At 42.9% G+C, this 20,766-nt stretch overlaps 2 protein-coding genes across 10 annotated transcripts in view; one reads left to right on the top strand and one right to left on the bottom strand.

The window, feature by feature from the left end:
• The window catches only part of FRMD5 (FERM domain containing 5), a 343,392-nt gene extending 335,605 nt beyond the window's left edge, over window positions 1-7,787 (top strand). For 3 of the 9 annotated variants that reach the window (XM_025390453.1, XM_025390462.1, XM_025390454.1), the window contains one exon: window positions 4,113-7,787. In XM_025390453.1, coding sequence (XP_025246238.1) covers window positions 4,113-4,690 — 578 coding nt within the window. In that variant the 3' untranslated portion in view covers window positions 4,691-7,787. The remainder of the gene's footprint in view (window positions 1-4,112) is intronic. The other 6 variants (XM_025390460.1, XM_025390457.1, XM_025390458.1 and 3 more) reach the window with 3 other exon arrangements.
• A 2,648-nt stretch (window positions 7,788-10,435) lies between these two features.
• WDR76 (WD repeat domain 76) overlaps window positions 10,436-20,766 on the bottom strand; it is a 43,077-nt gene continuing 32,746 nt past the window's right edge. The window contains exons 11-13 of the mRNA XM_025390343.1: window positions 20,184-20,336; window positions 17,661-17,714; window positions 10,436-12,722 (exon numbers count right to left, since the gene is read on the bottom strand). Coding sequence (XP_025246128.1) covers window positions 12,458-12,722; window positions 17,661-17,714; window positions 20,184-20,336 — 472 coding nt within the window. The 3' untranslated portion in view covers window positions 10,436-12,457. The remainder of the gene's footprint in view (window positions 12,723-17,660; window positions 17,715-20,183; window positions 20,337-20,766) is intronic.

The raw sequence follows: 20,766 nt of genomic DNA, 5'->3' as shown, positions 1-20,766 counted from the left end.
AAAAAGAAATGCCTATCTATCCATTACCTTGTTTAATGAGAACACCAACAGCTCCCAGTATGATGTGGCTCCAGGTGGTCCTCTGACTTTTTCTCTTCTGATGTCACAGCATCCGCCTCTCTCCTTCCCCACAAGCTGAGGGCACGTAATCGTAGGTTAAGCTAAGCTTTTCTACTTTGAAAGATCTTGCAGTCAGAGCTGTCCTCGTGAAGGGGCAGGCCTTTGAAAGGGTGGCAGGTGCCCTGTGCAATGGGGCCGAGGTTCCAGGAAAAGGGGGGCAGAGGACTGCCTGGGAAAGGAGCCAAGCCAGCAATATGCTGCAACCAGGGCCTTAAGGTTTCTGCCTTATCAGTGACCCATAACCTGTTCCAAGGTACCTATTCCTCAAGCTGCATGTGCAAATGGGGACATCAGGGAGGAATACTGGGTAAGAGAGAGGTCAAAGGAACAGCAAGAGCTCTAGAACAAGGGACAGAGGCTCCTAATTTCAGGTTATTTCAAAAAAGTTTCTTGGGCAATTAAGACCTAAATCTAAGGTAGATGCTGGCTGTTGATTTAATCCATCCTGGCCCATGGTTCCATTCCATGGAATCCGACTACAGTTAAGTCGTCACTTAACATCGTTGATAGGGTCTTAGAAACTGCAACTTTAAGCAAAATGATGTACAATGAAACTTCTGTTTTCCTCATCAACATTATAACAAAATGGGGCTGGGCGTGGTGGCTCACATCTATAATCCCAGCACAAAAACCTGTCTCTACAAAAAGATACAAAAATTAGCTAGGCATGGTGGCACATGCCTGTAGTCCCAGCTACTCAGGAGGCTGAGGTGGGAGGATCACCTGAGCCTGGGAGGTCGAGGCTGCAGTGAGCTATGATTGCACTACTGCACTCCAGTCTAGGCAATGGAGTAAGACTGTCTCAAAAAACTAAAAAACTTTTTCAAAATTATAACAAAATGATGCTGAAGAAAACATTGGAGGACCTGCTGTAACATTTGGCTTAAAGTCATGGTTTCCAGGAGCCTGTTGACAACATGAGGACTTAATGGATATGATCAGCAGGATCATGAACTAGAAAGTGCCTTGGATTCTATCCTTGGTTTTGCCATTAACCACCAACCACATGACTTCAGGTAACCCCTTGCCCACACTACCTTGTGGAGTTACTGAAAGATAAAATGAAAGTGCTTTAAAAAGTTGAAAGCATTATACAAATTTAAGATTTTAGCACAGGGACAGCTAGGACTATGAGGAGCTTCTGAAAGCAGAGATTGAGAACTGTGGCAAATGTATGAGCCGTGAGGCAATGGAAGGCGTAACTGGATGGCAGGTGCCCTGCCTTTGCCCCCACCCCCTCTCTCCCTTGTCCTACTCATTCATAGCCCAGATTCCAGGGCTTATTCCTCTGGAGAATCCTTAACTGTGCCTGTGCCAAGACAGGCTCCACCAGGCTGGTCAAGCAGGCTGCCTGGGTGCAAATGGTCAAGCCATGAGGGAGCCAAGGAAGATGGACACACTGCTTCTGAAAGGTTACTAACACCTTTTTAAGAGAGACCTTTGGACTGCTTTGTGTCCTGGGAGAAGGGGAAAAAAGACAGCTTTGGGCATCTGGAGCTAGCCCTGAACCAAAAAACTCCCTAATCAGCCTGACTTAGGTAAAACCTTTACTGAGCTAGGAATCTGGTTCAGTCTGGGATTGTCAGGAACTATTTCAGGGCAACAGAAAGGGACTGGCTTTTCTTGTCATAGGTCACAAAGGCAGAGAGAACCACACCAGCACCACCAAGATGGCCAGGAGTGGAAAATGTAGACGTTGAGCCTAAAACAAGAAGCCATGTCCTTGGGAGCACTGTGATGTGGGCCACACTCACTCACTGTATGCCCAAAGCCTCTGGCCTGGGTAGCTGCTGTTCAGTTGAGAGTGTAACCAGCTAGTTTTCCCTGCCAGGGCTTGAGTCCTGTGAGAACCTTGGAAAGAGAGAAGAGATAATGGGTAGTTTTAGGGGATAGAATACCCCTTTCTCCTACCAAATGTAAGAGAAATCCACCCACCCACCCCTCACCGACCCAACAAGATCTTCTCAGAAACCGTTTTGTGCTCTGAAGGGCCTAAAGATAGGGGAGCTTTTCAGCCTATCCTAGACCCAGCTCCTTCTCAGGGGAAAAGAGGGAGCTGGCCAGGGACTACTCCCATGCCCCCTCAAGAAGAGCAGAGAGAGTTTGTACCCCATCATTCCACAAGGTCAGAACAGCTAGAACGGAGGCTGAAGAGACTGAGAGCAGCTGCAGAAATCCAAAAATTTTGACCTTATGAGCTCAAGATGCTGTATGCTGATGCTGGATTTTTACAAGGATACTCAGTATTTGATGGAACCCAGTTAGGCAAGACATTCTCCTTCTCCCCATTCCTACTTCTCTTTTGTTAAAAAGTTTATAGTTACAGTGTGTCGCTATGTTGCCCAGCCTGGTCTTGAACCCTTTGACTCAAGTGATCCACCCGCCTTGGCCTCCCAAAGTGCTGGGATTACAGATGGGAGCCATCGCGTCTGGCCCATTCCTGCCTCTTAAAGCCTTCCACCTGATAGGCAGACTTGAGACTCAAACCGTGGTGCCAGCTCTGCATCGGGTAGTTTGGAATTCAGATTCTTTCAAATTGGGGTAAAAACCAGGCCTAGGACACTAAAGGCAAGGAAGGCAGAATCTTTAAGAAATTAGGGGCTGGGTGTGGTGGCTCACGCCTATAATCCTAGCACTTTTGGAGGCCAGGCATTCTAGACCAGCATGGCCAAAATGCCAAACCCCATCTCTACTCAAAATACAAAAAATTAGCCAGGCGTGGTGGCAGACACCTGTAATCCCAGCCACTCAGAAGGCTGAAACACGAGAATCACTTGAACCCAGGAGGCAGAGGCTGTAGTGAGCCAAGATTGCACCACTGCATTCCAACCTGGGCGACAGAGTAAGACTCCATCTCAAAAAAAAACCACACGCACACACAAATTAGGCCAAAACCATAAGCAAAAAGCAAAGAAATACTTTTCTAAAATGGCCACTGTGATTTCTGTGGCTCCTCTTGTTTCATACATATATTTTATATATATCATATATACATGATATATATTTTATATGTACTATATATAGTAATAATATAATATATACTATATTATATACTATATATATAACATATAATATATATATATTACATATTTTATATATATATGAGACAGTCTTGCTCTGTTGCTTAGGCTGGAATGCAGTGGTGTGATCTTGGTTCACTGCAGCTTTGACCTCCCAGCCTCAAGCAACCCACCCACCTACAAAGTAACTGGGACAACAGGCATGCACTACCACACCTGGCTTCCTCCCCACCCCAAGGCAGAATCTTGCTCTGTTGCCCAGGCTGGAGTGCAGTGGCACGATCTCTGCTCACTGCAACCTCTGCCTCCCGAGTTCAAGAAGTTCTTCTGCCTCAGCCTCCCAAGTAGCTGGGATTACAGGCGCCCGCCACCACACAAATACAAATTTTTGTATTTTTAGTAGAGACGGGGTTTCACCATGTTGGCCAGGCTGGTCTTGAACTCCTTACCTCGTGATCCGCCTGCCTCGGCCTCCTAAAGTGCTGGGATTACAGGCGTGAGCCACAGTGCCCAGCCTTTTTTTTTTTTTTTTTTTTAACATGGAGTCTCACTCACTCTGTTGCCGAGGATGGAGTGTAATGGTGCAATCTCAGCTCACTGCAACCTCCGCCTCCCAGGTTCAAGCGATTCTCCTGCCTCAGCCTCCCAAGTAGCTGGGATTACAGGCATGTGCCACCACACCTAATTTTGTATTTTTACTTGAGATGGGGTTTCACCACGTTGGCCAGGCTGGTCTGGAACTCCTGATCTCAAGCAGTCCACCCACCTTGGCCTCCCAAAGTGCTGAGATTACAGGCGTGAGCCATCACGCCCAGGCTGTCATCTTCTTGATATATCGAAATAGAGTGCAGCGGCTACTGCTGCTGGTCATGTAGGTGTGCAGAATGGTACCCAATAAAACACAGTGGGTGCCACTGGAAAGCAAAGGGTGCATTGGGACACAGCCTAGTCATGTTCCTTTTGCCTTTCTAGGCCTAGAGTCCCTACGGGACAGTGCCCATTCCACGCCAGTGCGTTCCTCTTCCCATGGGGACACCTTCCTGCCTCACGTGAGAAGCAGCCGGACAGATAGCAATGAGCGAGTAGCTGTGATTGCAGACGAGGCCTACAGCCCTGCAGACAGCGTGCTGCCCACCCCTGTGGCTGAGCACAGCCTGGAGCTGATGTTGCTTTCCCGGCAGATCAATGGAGCCACCTGCAGCATCGAGGAGGAGAAGGAATCTGAAGCCAGCACCCCAACTGCTACAGAGGTGGAGGCCCTTGGGGGAGAGCTGAGGGCCCTGTGTCAGGGGCACGGCGGGCCCGAGGAGGAACAGGTGAATAAGTTTGTTCTAAGTGTCCTCCGTTTGCTCCTTGTGACCATGGGACTCCTCTTTGTTTTGCTCCTCCTCCTGATCATCCTTACCGAGTCTGACCTTGACATTGCCTTTTTCCGCGATATCCGCCAGACCCCCGAGTTTGAACAATTCCACTATCAATACTTTTGTCCCCTCAGGCGATGGTTTGCCTGCAAAATCCGCTCAGTGGTGAGCCTGCTCATTGACACCTGAGAAGGCATGACTCCTCCCAAAAACTAGCCAGGTGGACCAAGGAGCCCGGCTACCCATTCCCAGCAATGGGACCCATCGCGGAACCATCGGCACATATACCAAGTCCTCCTCTCATGACTCAAAGTCCACTGCAGCCTAGGAGGGTGTTTCCCAGAAGAAGAAAGGGATAGGCTCACGCCCTGTCTAAACAAACTGGGAAAACTCATTTTCTTCAGAAGTTATTTCAAGAAAGGCTCAGTGACTCTGTTTCTCATCTTTCCAATTTGCAGGATAATTTTTGGTTTATGAATTTTGATTTTTCATAGATGTGTATTATTTTGAAGTATCAAATAAAAATAATTTATTTTACTATTACTGATTATTGCAGTAGTGTCACCTAGCAGAGGGGACACTAGTTTAAGACTAGAGAGCTGCTGTCCTCTGTATTCTGCAGGAGCTTTCCTGCTGGTGCCACTAGGTTCCAGTAGATTAGTCACTGCAGCCTCAGCAGGGCAGGCTAGGGATCTGGACAATGGGGACTGTTTAGTTTTTTTTGCCAGACAGAACTTTTAAAAAAGTAAACATCCATGTAGAATGATTAAATGGAAAGTTGCTTCTTATGATGGTCTGAGTTGGATTTTCTTTTCCTTTTGTTTTTTCAAATCTGAGCAGAGTGGGCATCTGAAGGGACCACCGCTACAGCAGCAGCAGCAGCAGGGGTGGGGTAAGTCTGTCCCCTTAGTCTAGAGCCTAGTGGGCGTCACCACAGTTTTGTATAATGAAACTAGACTTAACGTGATTTTTTTTTTCTGAAGAACCTCAAGACTTTTATAGTGCTCCAGGGGCGTTAAACGAATTCAGTGGTGCCAGAGATAGTTCTGTCAGAAATGTTGGACAAAGTATGGTTAAGAGAAAGAGTTAAGTTACCTGAGAGACTGTTGAGATTTGGAGAGCAGTGCTTATTTTATATACACCCCCCGACCCAAAGACTATTTCAATTTATATTTTAACAACAAAATGTTATTTTCTTAACAATTCATATTTTGTTTTTACTTTATGGATTAAGAAAATAGACCCTGATGAACTAAACGATGCAAGAAAGAAACTGATCCCGAGAATGAAAAGCTTCAGAAAATAGAATTCCAAGATCAACAGCCTTAGAAGGGACCAGGAAAATCTTTTAAAATAGGATTTCTAAGAGATGCCTACAAAACACAGAAGGTGACCGTGGCAGAGACCAGCACTTAGATGTAGAAATGCTGCCCCCTAGGGTCATCCTCTGCATAAGTTCTAGGAAAGCATCACCATCCTTGCAGAGGGAAGTCCTGGAAGCACACTGAAGCACAGGCATAGGAAGGGTGAGTGTGGGGTCCTAGGCCCAAGCTCTTCAACTCTAAAACCAATCACACACAAGATCCTGTTTTCATCTCAGGGAGAGATTTCTAAGTCATCTGGGGCTTGAGGGCTTATTTAAGGATGGTCAATGGACATATTCCTGGACCCACACAAAAGTAGAGCAGCTGCTGATTCCCTAATTGGACAGCCCCAAACACAGAACAGAATGAGTCACTTGTAGATTTGACCTCCCCTATTTTGTCCCCTGAGATGGTAGAACCATGTCCATGTTTAGAATACAACAACTGTGGAATAATCGGGGCTCTTAGGGAGAGATTTGCATAATTTTAAAGACATCCTTTCATCTGGACCAGAGGTCAATAAACTTCTGTAAAGTGCTACACAGTAATTATTTTGGCTTAGCACGCCTTGCTCTGTCACAACCACTCAAGTCTGCCATCACAGCACAAAAACAGCCATAACTTGTAAATGAAGGAACATGGCTGTGTTCCAATAAAACTTTATGAAAACAGTGAGCTGAATTTGGCCTACAGGCCATAATATGCCAATCCTGATCTAGACAGTAAAACTGATCCTTAACAATATGTTAGCAGAAGAGGGTCAGTCAGCTCTGTTTCCATGCCTGACATGTATTAAAGATCTGGGACCTCTTCCCAGTGGAGGCACCAGGGTTGCTTGTTTAAAGGGTGCTTGAACAACTAACCAGCAAAAAGATGTCTGATGCCAAATGGCCAAGATCAAATACTGGAATGCTAAAACACAGCTGGAATCTAAGAAGGGAAGAGGGCCTCTCTGACCATTTTCATACCAGCAACAATTTAGGCAGAATTATAAACATCTATTTATCGAGTGACAATATAAACCGAAAGAGATCCTAGTAGAGATTAGGGGTCAGTTAAAACCAACTAGCCACTGCCACTTGTCATCTACATAGCAAAGGCTTTATTTAGCACAGGACTAATGTGAAAAGTAGACCCAGAGATGAAAAGGCTGTCAGGAGACAGGGGGCTGGTGTCAACCTGGATATCTACTGTCTTATGCAACATAGAAGATTACCTTTTAGTGTAGTGCTCCTACCTCAGTTTGTAGAATCTGGTGTTTCTATGCAGTGAGTGATAGCCTCAACTCCGACCTTTCATATTCACATTAGAGACAGATGCAATTCCATATCCTAGTATGTTCCTTGTGTCTAGAGTTCTAACAGTACAGTAGTCTATGCCATTTCTAACAGCTAAATTTTGTTCTCTAAACAGAAACTTTAGGGTTGTTTTTTTCCAGGGCTCATCCCAGAAAATATGGATAGAAAAGTTTCCTTCAGTTTGCTTTTCAAATAGTGCTTGAATAATAAACCTCCTTTGGTGATTAGTCTTTTTTGGTATATCTCCACCATTAAAAATTGTTCAAGTTTTTAACCTGGTTATACTGTGTTCTAACATGTCTCTCATTTTCTCTCAAAATTATTTTATCTCATTGTAGAAAAAGCACTGGTTTTCATAGCTTCATCTATCAGAGGAAATAAAACTCTTACTAAAGAATAGTGTACTGCATCTTTAAGCAGTAGAGGGTAAACTACCTGCAAATGTGAATTTCTTAGTTTCATTTAAAATATATATAGTTGTTAACCTTCCGTGTGCCAAAAACTCTTAAGTTACATTTTCCTTCAAAGCAATGTACTTTTTTCTACATATGCAGTATGTAGTTAGCATAAAATCATTGGTGCCATGAAGATTATTTTTAAACTTAAATAAATATTTAAATATCATGGAAGAGTGGGCTCTTTCTTTAATAACAGCCTGTCTTATTTTCCTCCCTTAAAGTTACACATAGATAAAAGAATACCGGTGGGATTTACACAGCTGACTACTATTCACTTGGATCATATAAAATAATCATTTTGCTTGTATCCACCTATTATCCTTGTCCCATACCCCCAAATACATACTGTTAGAAACTGAGAAGTGGCCAGGCACAGTGGCTCACGCCTGTAATCCCAGCACTTTGGGAGGCCGAGTCGGGCAGATCACGAGGTTAGGAGTTCAAGACCAGCCTGACCAACATGGTGAAACCCCCATCTCTACTAAAAATACAAAAATTAGCCGAGCATGGCAGCGTGTGCCCATAATCCCAGCTACTCAGAAGGCTGAGGCAGGAGAGAATCACTTGAACCTGGGAGGCGGAGGTTGCAGTGAGCCGAGATCGCACCACTACACTCCAGCCTGGGTGACAGAGCAAGACTATCTCAAAAAAAAAAAAAAAGAGAAACTGAGAAGCTATAAAATGTAATAATTTTAAAGTGAATTGGACATCATTTTTCTGATGAGGAAAACCAAGAAGGCTAAGTGATTTTCCCAAGATTACATAGTGGTAGAGCCCAAACTGGAACCCAGATGGTCCAGCTTCTGGTCTGGTGTTCTTACTCAAGCCTGGAGTAAGTGGGAGCACAGAAAATACTTTCTAAGAAGGAACTACAATGATACCACCACCACATATTTACAAAATATATCCCTATAGCATTATCTTATCTGATTATGTAACCATCACTCTGTGGCTACAGAATTGGAAATGGTCTTCCAAATTCTGTGAGGATAAGAGGTGACACTGGGGGCTTGGTCCACTGTGCTAGCTTCTTACCTAATCTTTGTCTTCTCAATTCTGCCTGCCCTCCACTCTCCCATTTCTGTTTCCAGATCATCTTCCTAAACACCAATCAGGCTATGTTACCTCCAAATTTCAGAGGTACCCACTACCTATAAAATGCTATCCAGCACCCTATCCCCAGTGGAATTTTTTGTATGTTTTTATGACATAAGATTTTGCTTGAAGTGATCCAAGGAGTAAAAAGCACAAGAAACACTGGACCTGGGTGGCTTCCCATGGCCCTGCCGATTCACAGCAGCCTCCCTTCTGCTGACAGCTTATCAAGAACAGCCTGTGCACACACCCTGGTAGGACTCTAGTCCCTACTCCCTCTGCTTTGGATTCCTCTAGCACAATCTAGCTCCTCTGCACCTGAACACACTTAGTTTTAGCTCATGAACAGGCTTCCTCTTCAGACTCCTACAACCTGCTGATGGAATGGAGTAAAACAAGCAAAGCACACTTTTAATAAATTTCCTCTTGCCCAGCTTCCATTTTGGGGAAAACGTATCATAAAATGTTTTGTTCTTCAGCTCTGTGTAATTGTACTAAATGTTATCTTCCTCATAAATTCCACTTTTTCATTTGAAATCCAAATATTTACAGCCAAATGAGTCAAAATACAATCTGCTATCTTGGTATTTCTAGCCATCAACACCCTACTAAAAAGCAGGGGGAAATGTACTAAGTCAGAAAGGACAACCCAATGGGACATGGAAGTTTTTGGAATCTGAAGTTACAGGGCATAGATTTCCTCTTCTCAGTTTGATACAGAAGGCATGTGTGTCTTCTCCCCAACTCTACCCCATTTACTGTACATTGGCTGAAAGGATTTAAATCCTTGTATCCACAGCCCTAAGGATCCCTGCTTTCCTAGAGAACTCCCTTTCTAAAATCTTCTTGGTGAAAAGGAAGCTTTTCAAAAGGCCAGAATAGGCCGGGCGCGGTGGCTCAAGCCTGTAATCCCAGCACTTTGGGAGGCCGAGACAGGCGGATCACAAGGTCAGGAGATCGAGACCATCCTGGCGAACACAGTGAAACCCCGTCTCTACTAAAAATACGTAAAAAACTAGCTGGGCGAGGTGGCGGGCGCCTGTAGTCCCAGCTACTCGGGAGGCTGAGGCAGGAGAATGGCGTAAACCCGGGAGGCGGAGCTTGCAGTGAGCTGAGATCCGGCCACTGCACTCCAGCCTGGGCAACAGAGCGAGACTCCTTCTCAAAAAAAAAAAAAAAAGGCCAGAATACTAAAATAGGACTTAAGCAACTCAGATTCGATTAATTCCTAATCATTTGTGGTCTCTCCTAGTCTGACCAAGTCTCTGACAACCGAAAATGAGAATTGTCTGCTCCTTACTTAAAAGTTACATAACAAAAGGCTGGGTATGTTTAAAAAAAAAAAAAAAAAGAATAAAAAGTGGAATTCAGAGCTTAAGAGATATCATAAAGGCCAAACTTACAGAAAAGGCTTATCCTGAAGGAAGCAATAATACACACATAATTACTGAAGCCGGCTGTAGGCAAGTCTGTGGGAGAAGTACCTTTCACTACAGATTACAGTGTAAGAAGGTCCCAAGGGGGACAATTTTCTTTTATGTGCTGTGTAGATTTAAACAATTACTCCATTAGAAAGCTTATCACCAAAAAAAAAAAAAAAGTCCCTAATCATTCTACTTTCTTCCTGCATTGCCTCCAGATACAACTCTATTAAGTGTAAGTGAATATAAATAGCACTGTTTATGAAGCTACTATGGCAAAAGAAACCACAAAAGTGAGGAACATCAAGAATTTGCTAACATTTATTGAAGAGGCCAGGCAATTATCGCCAAGTATTCAAAGCTTAAATGATAGTACTAATTTGATTGAGAGTAGTTTTCAGCATCTTTAAAAACAAAAACAAAAACAATTCCCATAGAACTAACCACTCTAGAACCCATGAGATTAATTGGTGTAGAAATGAAAAAGGGAGCCTAAAGCCTTTACGATGTTTCCTGAACAGTTTAATTATAACTCAACCTCACCTAGCTTTACTTTCCCTTTATAAATTAACATTTCCATCTCACTTGTCAATTCCTCTGCTTATACCAACTAGAAAATAGAGAACTATTGTTCATAAACACCTAAACCTATTGAAAAACTTTTTACACTTAGATTACAGAGAAGAAAATTATTTAGAAATTCGTTTTCAAGGAAATTATATATCACTATATTTCTCTGATATAGAATTATGCGAAAATATTTCCTCTTAGAATTCAAACATATTGCCAAAGCTGTTTACAAGTCTTTCAGTATTTGGCAATGAAGAATGAAAAAAGTTGGATAGATGTCACACAGTAATATGAATAACTGATTTGGCAGCTCCCCTCCCAACAATAAACACATTGAAATTACCATAACTTCTGAAAAGAAAACATTTTTGATAAAATACCAAAAGTGGTGAGTATTTCATAATATTTCACCTAAATATGAGTAAGAATGAAGGTATTCACTTAACAGGCTATTGAATTTCCTTTGGACAGTTTAAAGATCGGGACAGGTAAGACTGGGGCATTCTTCATTCTAAGCAGTAGCTTTCACTTCTTTATCCATTACCCATGGTACTACAGTGATAAAATATATATATATAATTTATTTTACATCAAAATATACATAAACATATATACCTACCAATATATATGCATATGTAACTAAGTTTTACCAAATAATACTTACTCAAATATGTTTTCTGTTCTTTACAAATTCTTTCCTTTTCATTTTTTTCAACACCAGTCATTGTCATTTAACTGATTTCATGTGAAGAGCAAAAACCCAGTCTGAAAAACACAGGTCTGAGGCAATCTTATCCTGGAATGCCGGGACCGGGGCAGATCCAAACCCTGTGCTTGGGAGTCCTGCCTGTGTCTCAGGAGTCATCTAGAGGAAGGGGAAAGGAAAATACAGACAGACCCAGACCCTGCCCTGGGTAAACCAAAGCTGCTCGGCAATTATCTTGGCATTTCACATAAGATTTAACCTACAGGCAGGGGGCAAAAAAAGTTCTCAGTTAAAAAAATCAAGTTTCAAATCACTGAGTTAGATTACCTTTCCGGGTCCCCTTCCAATGTGTGAGCCTAGAGATAAGTATTCATTCCAAACTATAAAATAAACCACAAATCACTATAGAATCAAAACCATATCATTAGATCACAAAAACTTTAATAGTCAAAGCTTTATAATTTATAATGTTAGAATTTCTCAGCATACTGTCTCAATTAAAAGTGCTCATGGCCAGGTGCAGTGGCTCATGCCTGTAATCCCAGCACTTTGGGAGGCCGAGGCAGGCAGATCACCTGAGGTCAGGAGTTTGAGACCAGCCTGGCCAACATGATGAAACCCCATGTCTACTAAAACTACAAAAAATAGCCAGGTATGGTGGCAGCTACTTGGGAGGCTGAAGCAGGAGAATCGCTTGAACCTGGGAGGCGGAGCTTGCAGTGAGCTAAGATCCGGCCACTGCACTCCAGCCCGGGCGACAGAGCAAGACTCCGTCTCAAAAAAAAAAAAAAAAAAAAAAAAAATTTTTTAAAAGTCCTGAAGGCACCTGAGCCTCCCCTCAAATTCCCTCCCCATCCTGCAGAAGCAACCCTCCAAGACTTCTCCCTTACTAAAATTACACTCTTCTTATAGTCTTATTAATAAAACAATGTTAATATTTGCTAAATGTAACACATTACCAAGTAAACACACTAAGGCACGCCAATTACTAGGTTCCTTGGACAGTGGTCTATTTGAACAAATTGATGTTCTTAAACCAAAAACTCAGCAGCTTTTTTCATTCATAAAAACATGTATCTTCCCGCTGGAATTACCTCCAGCCAAAATATACCGAGTTGGGTGCATGGCATTGATGGAACACACAGAGACAAGGCATTCTCCACCAAACGAATGCACCCTCTTTCCTGTCTCATGGAAGATTTCTACCCGTCGTGGATGGGCCATGCTGCCAACTATGACACAGTCTTCTTGTTTAGGATCCCACATGGCTTGGAACCTGGTCAGCCATCGCCCAGTGAAAGTGTTGTGCCTAGTGAGGAAAACAATACATTTTTTAAATGAAGTAAGGTTAAATAAGGTAGCACTGGGCAGAGGGTAAAGATGGCATTGCTCCTAAATGCTAGTTTTTTCTGCTAAGTTTCTTCTCATTAAGTTACTAAGTTACCACCAACCTTATCTCATCCTCTCTACAGAACTGAACCTCTGGACAGAGACGATATCCTCCTCATCCAAAAATCTCCCAAAATAAAACATATGGAGTCCTTTATAGTACTCAAAAGCAAAAACACAAGTACTGCCCTTTTAGTCTCTTTGCCTTAATATCACTAACAATCCTTTTTCATTAAAGTATGGACTATAGAGAAACACATTTCCCACTGCTACTTAAATGATCCTATCGTTAATGAAAATTCTTAGCCCCTAGAATAATCACCCTACATAAATTTTTTAAACATATACAAAATATAGGTGGGCACAGTGGCCCACGCCTGTAATCCCAGCACTTTGGGAGGCTGAGGCAGGTTGGTTACCTGAGGTCAGGAGTTCGAGACCAGCCTGGCCAACATGGCGAAACCCAGTGTATTAAAAATACAAAAATTGGCTGGGCACAGTGGCTCACCCCTGTAATCCCAGCACTTTGGGAGGCCAAGGGTGTGGATCATTCAAGGTCAGGAGTTTGAGACCAGCCTGGCCAACATGGTGAAACCCCGTCTCTACTAAAAATAGGAAAATTAGCTGGGCGTGGTAGCGGGCGCCTGTAATCCCCACTCCTAGGGAGGCTACGGCTGGAGAATCGCTTGAACCCAGGAGATGGAGGCTACAGTGAGCCAAGACTGCGCCACTGCATTCCAGCCTGGGCAACAGAGTGAGACTCTGTCTCAAAAGAAATAAAAATACAAAAATTAGCCAGGCATGGTGGCGCATGCCTGTAATCCCAGCTACTGGGGAGGCTGAGGCAGGAGAATTGCTTGAACCCAGGAGGTGGAGGTTGCAGTGAGCTGAGATCACGCCACTGCACTCCAGCCTGGGTGACAGAGGGAGACTCCATTTCAAAAAATAAAAATTAAAAAATTAAAAAACAAAATACTGGCTGGGCACAGTGGCTCATGCCTATAATCCAAGCACTTTGGGGGGCCAAGGTAGGCGGATCACCTGAGGTCAGGAGTTTGAGACCAGCCTGACCAACATGGTAAAACCCCATCTCTACTAAAAATAGGAAAGTTAGCCAGGCATTGTGGCTCAGGCCTGTAATCCCAGCTACTCAGGAGGCTGAGCTACGAGAATTGCTTGAACCTGGGAGGCAGAGGTTGCAGTGACCTGAGATCGTGCCATTGCAGTTCAGCTTGGGCAACAAGAGCAAGACTCCGTTAAAAAAAAAGGCCAGGCGTGGTGGCTCACGCCTGTAATCCCAGCACTTTGGGAGGCCGAGGCGGGCAGATCACGAGGTCAGGAGATCGAGACCATCCTGGCTAACATGGTGAAACCCCGTCTCTACTAAAAAAAAAAAAAAAATACAAAAAAAATTAGCCGGGCGTGGTGGCAGGCGCCTGTAGTCTCAGCTACTGGGGAGGCTGAAGCAGGAGAATGGCGTGAACCCGGGAGGCAGAGCTTGCAGTGAACTGAGATGCGCCACTGCACTCCAGCCTGGGCAACAGAGCGAGACTCCTTCTCAAAAAAAAAAAAGAAAACAAATTACCCAATTAAAAAATGGGCAAAGAATCTGAATACACACTTCTCAAAAGATGACATACAAATGGCCAATCAATTATATGAAAATATGTTCAATATCACTAATCATCAGTGAAATGCAAGTTAAAACCACAATTAGATATCACCTTACATCTAGTAGAATGGCCATTATCAAAACAAGAAGAGATAGCAAGTATTGGTAAAGATATAGAATACAGAGAAGGAGGACCCCTAGTATGTTGTTGGTGGAAATGTAAATTGGTGCACCCATAATGGAAAACAGTATGGAGGTTCCTCAAAAAATTAACAATAGAACTACCATATGATCCAGCAATCCCACTACTGGGAATATATCCAAAGGAAATGAACTATCTGTGAGATACCTGTACTCCCACATTCACTGTCACATCTAAGATATGGAATCAATCAATCAATGGATAAATGAATAAAGAAAACATAGTATATACACATAATGGAATACTATTCCACTTAAGAAAACCCTATCATGGATGAACCTGGAGACATTATGTTAAGTAAAATAAGCCAGGCACAGAAAGACAAATACCACATGATCTCACTCATATGGGGAATTTTAAAAAGCTGAGGCTAGTTCGAAGGTAGTGACTTATTTTAATTGATTGTTCACAGTCAGTTACAGATAATACTCTTTGTTCTACTCTTTCCCACCTTCTCACTACTGCACTTGACTAGTCTAAAAAATAATAATAAATAAAAAATAACAAAGTTGTAAGGCTGGGCATGATGTCTCATGCCTATAATGCCAACACTTCAGGAGGCCCACATAGGAGGATCAGTTGAGGCCAGGGGTTCCAGACCAGCCTGGGCAACAGCAAGTCCCCATCTCTACAAAAAGTTTTTAAAATTAGAGGGACATGGTTCTGTGTGTCTGTAGTCCCAGCTACTTGGGAGGCTGAGGCAAGAGAACTGCTCAAGTCCAAGAGATTGAGGCTGAAGTGAGCCATGATCATGCCACTGCACTCCATACTGGGCAAGAGAGCGAGACCCTGTTTCTTTTTCAAAAAAAAGAAAAAAAAAAAGAGAGAGAACTTAAGAAACTGCTGGGCAGAGAGGGAAAGGGTTGGGGAGATGTTGGTCAAAAACTATGAAATTTCAGTTAACAGGAGAAATACATTCAAGAGGTCTATTGTATATCAAGATGACCATAGTCAATAACAATATTTATATTCTTGAAGATTGCTGACAGATTTTAAGTGTTCTCACCACAAAAAAATGGTAAGTACGTGAGGTAATACATACGTTAATCAGCTTGATTTAGCCATTCCACAATGTATATATTTCAAAACATGTTGTACATGATAAATATATACAATTTTATTAGTCAATTAAAAAATAAGACTGGGTGCAGTGGCTCATGCCTGTAATCTCAGCACTTTAGGAGGCCGAGGCAGGTGGATCACTTGAGTCCAGAAGTTCAAAACCAGCCTGGCCAACATGGGAAACCCCATCTCTACTAAAAAAAAGTACAAAAATTAGCTGGGCATAGTGGCACGTGCCTGTAGTCCCAGCTACTCAAGAGGTTGAGGCAGGAGAATTGCTTGAACCCAGGAGGCAGAGGCTGCAATGAGCCGAGATCATGCCAATGCACTCCAGCCTGGGCAACAGAGCGAGACTCTGTCTCAAAATAAAATAAAATAAAAATAAAAAATAAAAAATAACATAACATAACATAACATAGGTTGGGCATGGGGGCTCACACTTGTAATCCCAGCACTTTGGGAGGCCAAGGTGGGTGGTCGCTTGAGGTCAAAAGTCCGAGACCAGTCTGACCAACGTGGAGAAACCTCATCTCTACTAAAAATGCAGAAATTAGCCAGATAGAGTGGTGTGAACCTGTAATCCCAGCTTCTTGGAAGGCTGAGGCAGAATTGCTTGAACCCAGGAGGTGGAGGTTGCAGTGATCCCAGATCATGACACTGCACTCCAGCCTAGGCTACAAAGTGAGACTCTGTCTTTAAAAAAAATAAAAATAAATAGGCCGGGCGTGGTGGCTCAAGCCTGTAATCCCAGCACTTTGGGAGGCCGAGACGGGCGGATCATGAGGTCAGGAGATCGAGACCATCCCAACATGGGCTAACATGGTGAAACCCCGTCTCCACTAAAAAATACAAAAAACTAGCCGGGCAAGGTGGCGGGTGCCCATAGTCCCAGCTACTCGGGAGGCTGAGGCAGGAGAATGGCATAAACCCAGGAGGCGGAGCTTGCAGTGAGCTGAGATCCGGCCACTGCACTCCAGCCTGGGCGACAGAGCGAGACTCCGTCTCAAAAATAAAAAAATAAAAATAAATAAATAAATAAAAATTGTGGACCTGAAAAAAAAAGAAACTGATAAAATGGAACAAAATGTATGAAGCAACAATCAATATATATCACACACTATTCCCAACTTCATAAATACTGACAAAGAGAGATATCAGGAGAAGGCATTGAGTAAAGTTTGATGTTAAATACACACATACAAGGCCGAGCACTGTGGCTCACGCCTGTAATCCCAGCACTTTGGGAGGCCGAGGTGGGTGAATCACAAGGTCAGGAGTTCGAGACCAGCCTGACCAACATGGTGAAACCCCATCTCTACTAAAAATACAAAAAATTAGCCGGGCGTAGTGGTACGTGCCTGTAATCCCAGCTACTCAGGAGGTTGAGGCAAGAAAATCACCTGAACCTAAGAGGTGGAGATTGCAGTGAGCAGAGATCACACCACTGCACTCCAGCCTGGGCAACAGAGACTCCATCTCCAAAAAAAAAAAAAAAAAAAATATATATATATATATATATACACACACACACACACACACATTCAAAGTAGTTGATATAAGAGTATAATCAAAGAAATGAAGTGGGAAGACGGGGAAACCCTCTAGGCCCAGAATAAACAGACACAAATAAACAGAGCTTCAGAGCTTCAGACAGCCTCATCAGCAAGTGAATAATTACAGTCTTCTTCAATAAGATAACATGAGTAATTTAGTTCAGAATAAAGTTATTAACCTTAACCAACAATAACCTCCCACCTGCAGAGAACAGCTACTGACTACAAGAGACTGAACCTCTACAGACACAGAGAACCTAGAAGCAAGAACCCTTCCGGATAGGAACTAGCAAACTGGGACACTTATAATTTTTGTATTCAAAAATCAGGACTACTACATATCTTTGACAATCAGATGTCTAATGTATGCACTGCAACAAACGGTTCATGGTAATCCACATCTACATTATTTGGCATATAGAAGCCTACCTGATGGTGGTGAGGAGAGGAATCTTAGAAGATACACAGCTGCTGTCAAAAATTCTGCAAAATAGAGAGAGTAAGACATTATTTTGTTTCTTAAAAACTTTCTGAAATAAATATCAGTGTATTTAACAAGCTTCTCATTAATTCACGGTATGAAATACATAATTGTCATTTAAAAATATGTAGGATCAGGCCAGGTTTAGAGGCCTATGCCTGTAATCCACAGGCGGATCACCTGAGGCCAAGAGTATGAGACCAGCCTGGGCAATACAGTGAGACCCATCTGTGCAAAAAATTTAAAAATTAGCTGGGCGTGGGGCACATGCCTGTAGTCCAAGCCACTCAGGAGGCTGAGGTGAGAAGATCACTTAAGCCCAGGAGTTTGAGATTACACTGAGCTATGATCACACTACTGCACTCCAGCATGAGCAACAGAGCAAGACCCTGTCTACAAAAAAAAACAGCGGGGGTAGGATCAGGCTCCAACAAATCTTGGCTAAAATACTAAACAAAAGTTGCAAGACGTTTTATAAAATAAGTCAGTGCTTACAGTTTAGTGTAGAAATCATTTGGCTGGCTGTTGTGGCTCATGCCTGTAATCTCAGCACTTTGAGGCCAAGGTGGGAGGATCACTTGAGGCCAGGAGTTTGAGACCACCCTGGGCAATATAGTGAGACCCTATCTCTACAAAAAAAATAAAAAATAGTAATAATAGCTAGGTATGGTGGCGCATACCTCTAGTCCCAGCTACTTGGAAGCTAAGGCAGTAAGATTGCTGGAGCCCAGCCAGTCAGGGTTGCAGTGAGCCATGATCATGCCACTGCACTCTAGCCTGGGCAACAAAGAGATCTTGTCTCTAAAAAAAACATTAATAATGATAAATGAATAGAAATAAAATGCACATTCTAAAGTGATAATCTGAACTGTAAAATTATATCCACAATTCACAATAATATGGGACATAAAGGATATGGTCTGAAAATGTACAAATCACCTAAAAGTACATCTGTGTATCAAGAGCAGTTTCCCTGAGACTCATCAGTTGAAGGCCTGATAGTGTCATTTCCAGACTAAGATCAACCAGCAACCAAGGAGGAGTTGTGTTTTGGTTTTCAAGAGACAGCATCTCAGTTGATGCCCAGGCTGAAGTGCAATGGCACTGTCACAGGTCACCGAACCCTCAACCTCCCAGGTTCAAGTGATCCTTCCACCTCAGCCTCCCAAGTAGCTGGGACTATAAGCACACAATACCATGTCTGGCTAATTTTTTATGTAAAGACAGGGTCTCTTTCTGTTGCCCAGGCTGGTCTCGAACTCCTGGCTCAAGTGATCCTCCCACCTCAGCCTCCCGAAACGCTGGGAGTATAGGCATAAGCCACTACACCTGGCCAAAGAGAGGAGATTTTATACAGCAGTTAGAGAACAGTCTAGAAGCCTCCACTGAGCACTTCAGCAGAAGGAAACTAACAGCATCACCACCTCCTTCTTCTCTTCTCCTTGTGCCTAGCTTTTCTAGTATGATTGCTTGGCACTAGAGCTTATTGCCTAAATAGATTAGTAGAAAGCCAAACCACTAATAGTTAATGTAACAAGACTAAACTGCAGTGTAAATGAACAGGAACAGAACAGGTAGCTTTCGAGACAAAGGAAACTGAATGAGTGGAAAGGGGATGCTGGCCTACCATTCCCTGGTGACTCTCTTTCTGCACCATCTGGTAATACTCACAGACTTTGCTAGAAACTAACTGGACAACTGTCACACACTGCAGACCACACTCTTCCCAACAGGTGGGTTTAAACAGAAACTGGGTGCCATTCTGGAGCCTGGTGCACAGTATACACTCAACTGAATAATGTAGGAATTCCAAGATAGCTTAAGGTAAAACTCTTAGAAACTGAAAAGGGCTTGCAATTTTAAGCAAAATCAGGGATTCTAAAAGAGAACAGAATAATTTTCCTTTGTGATTACACTAATGTTCCCAACATCTTTATTGACACTGTTTTGTTTTTTGTTCAATTGGTTTATATTACACTTTAAATCCATTTTTGGGAAGTAGCTATAGAAAAGTACTAAAGCTAAAACCTTAGAACTATAAAACCATATCCAATAGCTTGTATAGAACTCCAGTTTTTGCTATTTTCTGTCTGCTCACGGTCTGGGGCTCTGCAATTTCCATTCAGCACTTCACTTGCAGTACAGATCACACTGACCCCAAAGTATGCTAAAATTATCTCCTTCTCACAGCCTGGTTTCGGGGATTCTTCAGTGCTTAAAGGAAAGCTGGACCATAAACCCCTCAGGGTAGCTACGGACCTTTGCCAGTCTCAAGGAAATTTCCAGGACCCAAAAACTGCTGAAAAGCCATTAAATACAGGTCATCAGTCTTTAGGAACCTAGATATGACTACTAAACAATAACATTAGCAATTTAATAGGGAACAGCAGTAAACAAAGCTTTTGGTTTACTGACACAATAGCTATAGAATCTTTACATTCCTTAAAAACATTTCTACCTTCCCAATTTACCTCAGATTACAATCGGCACATGTGGTCACCACTCTGTTACCAGTAAGAGGTGAAAAATAGGCAGAAGCAATGCTCTTTGTATGTTCAGTCAAAGAAATCAAAGGCTGACTTCCCCTGGACTTCAGTTGCCTTGCATCATAAATATGAGTATCCCTGTAATGGGAGAAACAATGATCAATGTTGCCATAGTACATGTAATGAGCCTCTACAACAGGGCTAAACATAAGTTAGACACTCACATACTTGCTATACTGAGGAACATTTAAGACACAACTCTCAGCTGGGCGCGGTGGGTCGTTTGTAATCCCAGCACTTTGGAATGCCGAGGCAAGCGGATCACCTGAAGTCAGGAGTTCGAGACCAGCCTCAACATGGAGAAACCCCGTCTCTACTAAAAATACAAAATTAGCTGGGCATGGTGGTGCATGCCTGTAATCCCAGCTACTCAGGAGGCTGAGGCAGGAGAATTGCTTGAACCTGGGAGGCAGAGGTTGCGGTGAGCCAAGATCACGCCATTGCACTCCAGCCTGGGCAACAAGAGCAAAACTTCGTCTCAAAAAAAAAAAAAAAAAAAAAAAAAAAA

Source organism: Theropithecus gelada, chromosome 7a (assembly GCF_003255815.1).
Source record: "Theropithecus gelada isolate Dixy chromosome 7a, Tgel_1.0, whole genome shotgun sequence".
Taxonomy (NCBI): domain Eukaryota; kingdom Metazoa; phylum Chordata; class Mammalia; order Primates; family Cercopithecidae; genus Theropithecus; species Theropithecus gelada.
The sequence above is the reverse complement of the archived record's forward strand: the minus strand, read 5'-3'. Positions and strand labels throughout refer to the sequence as shown.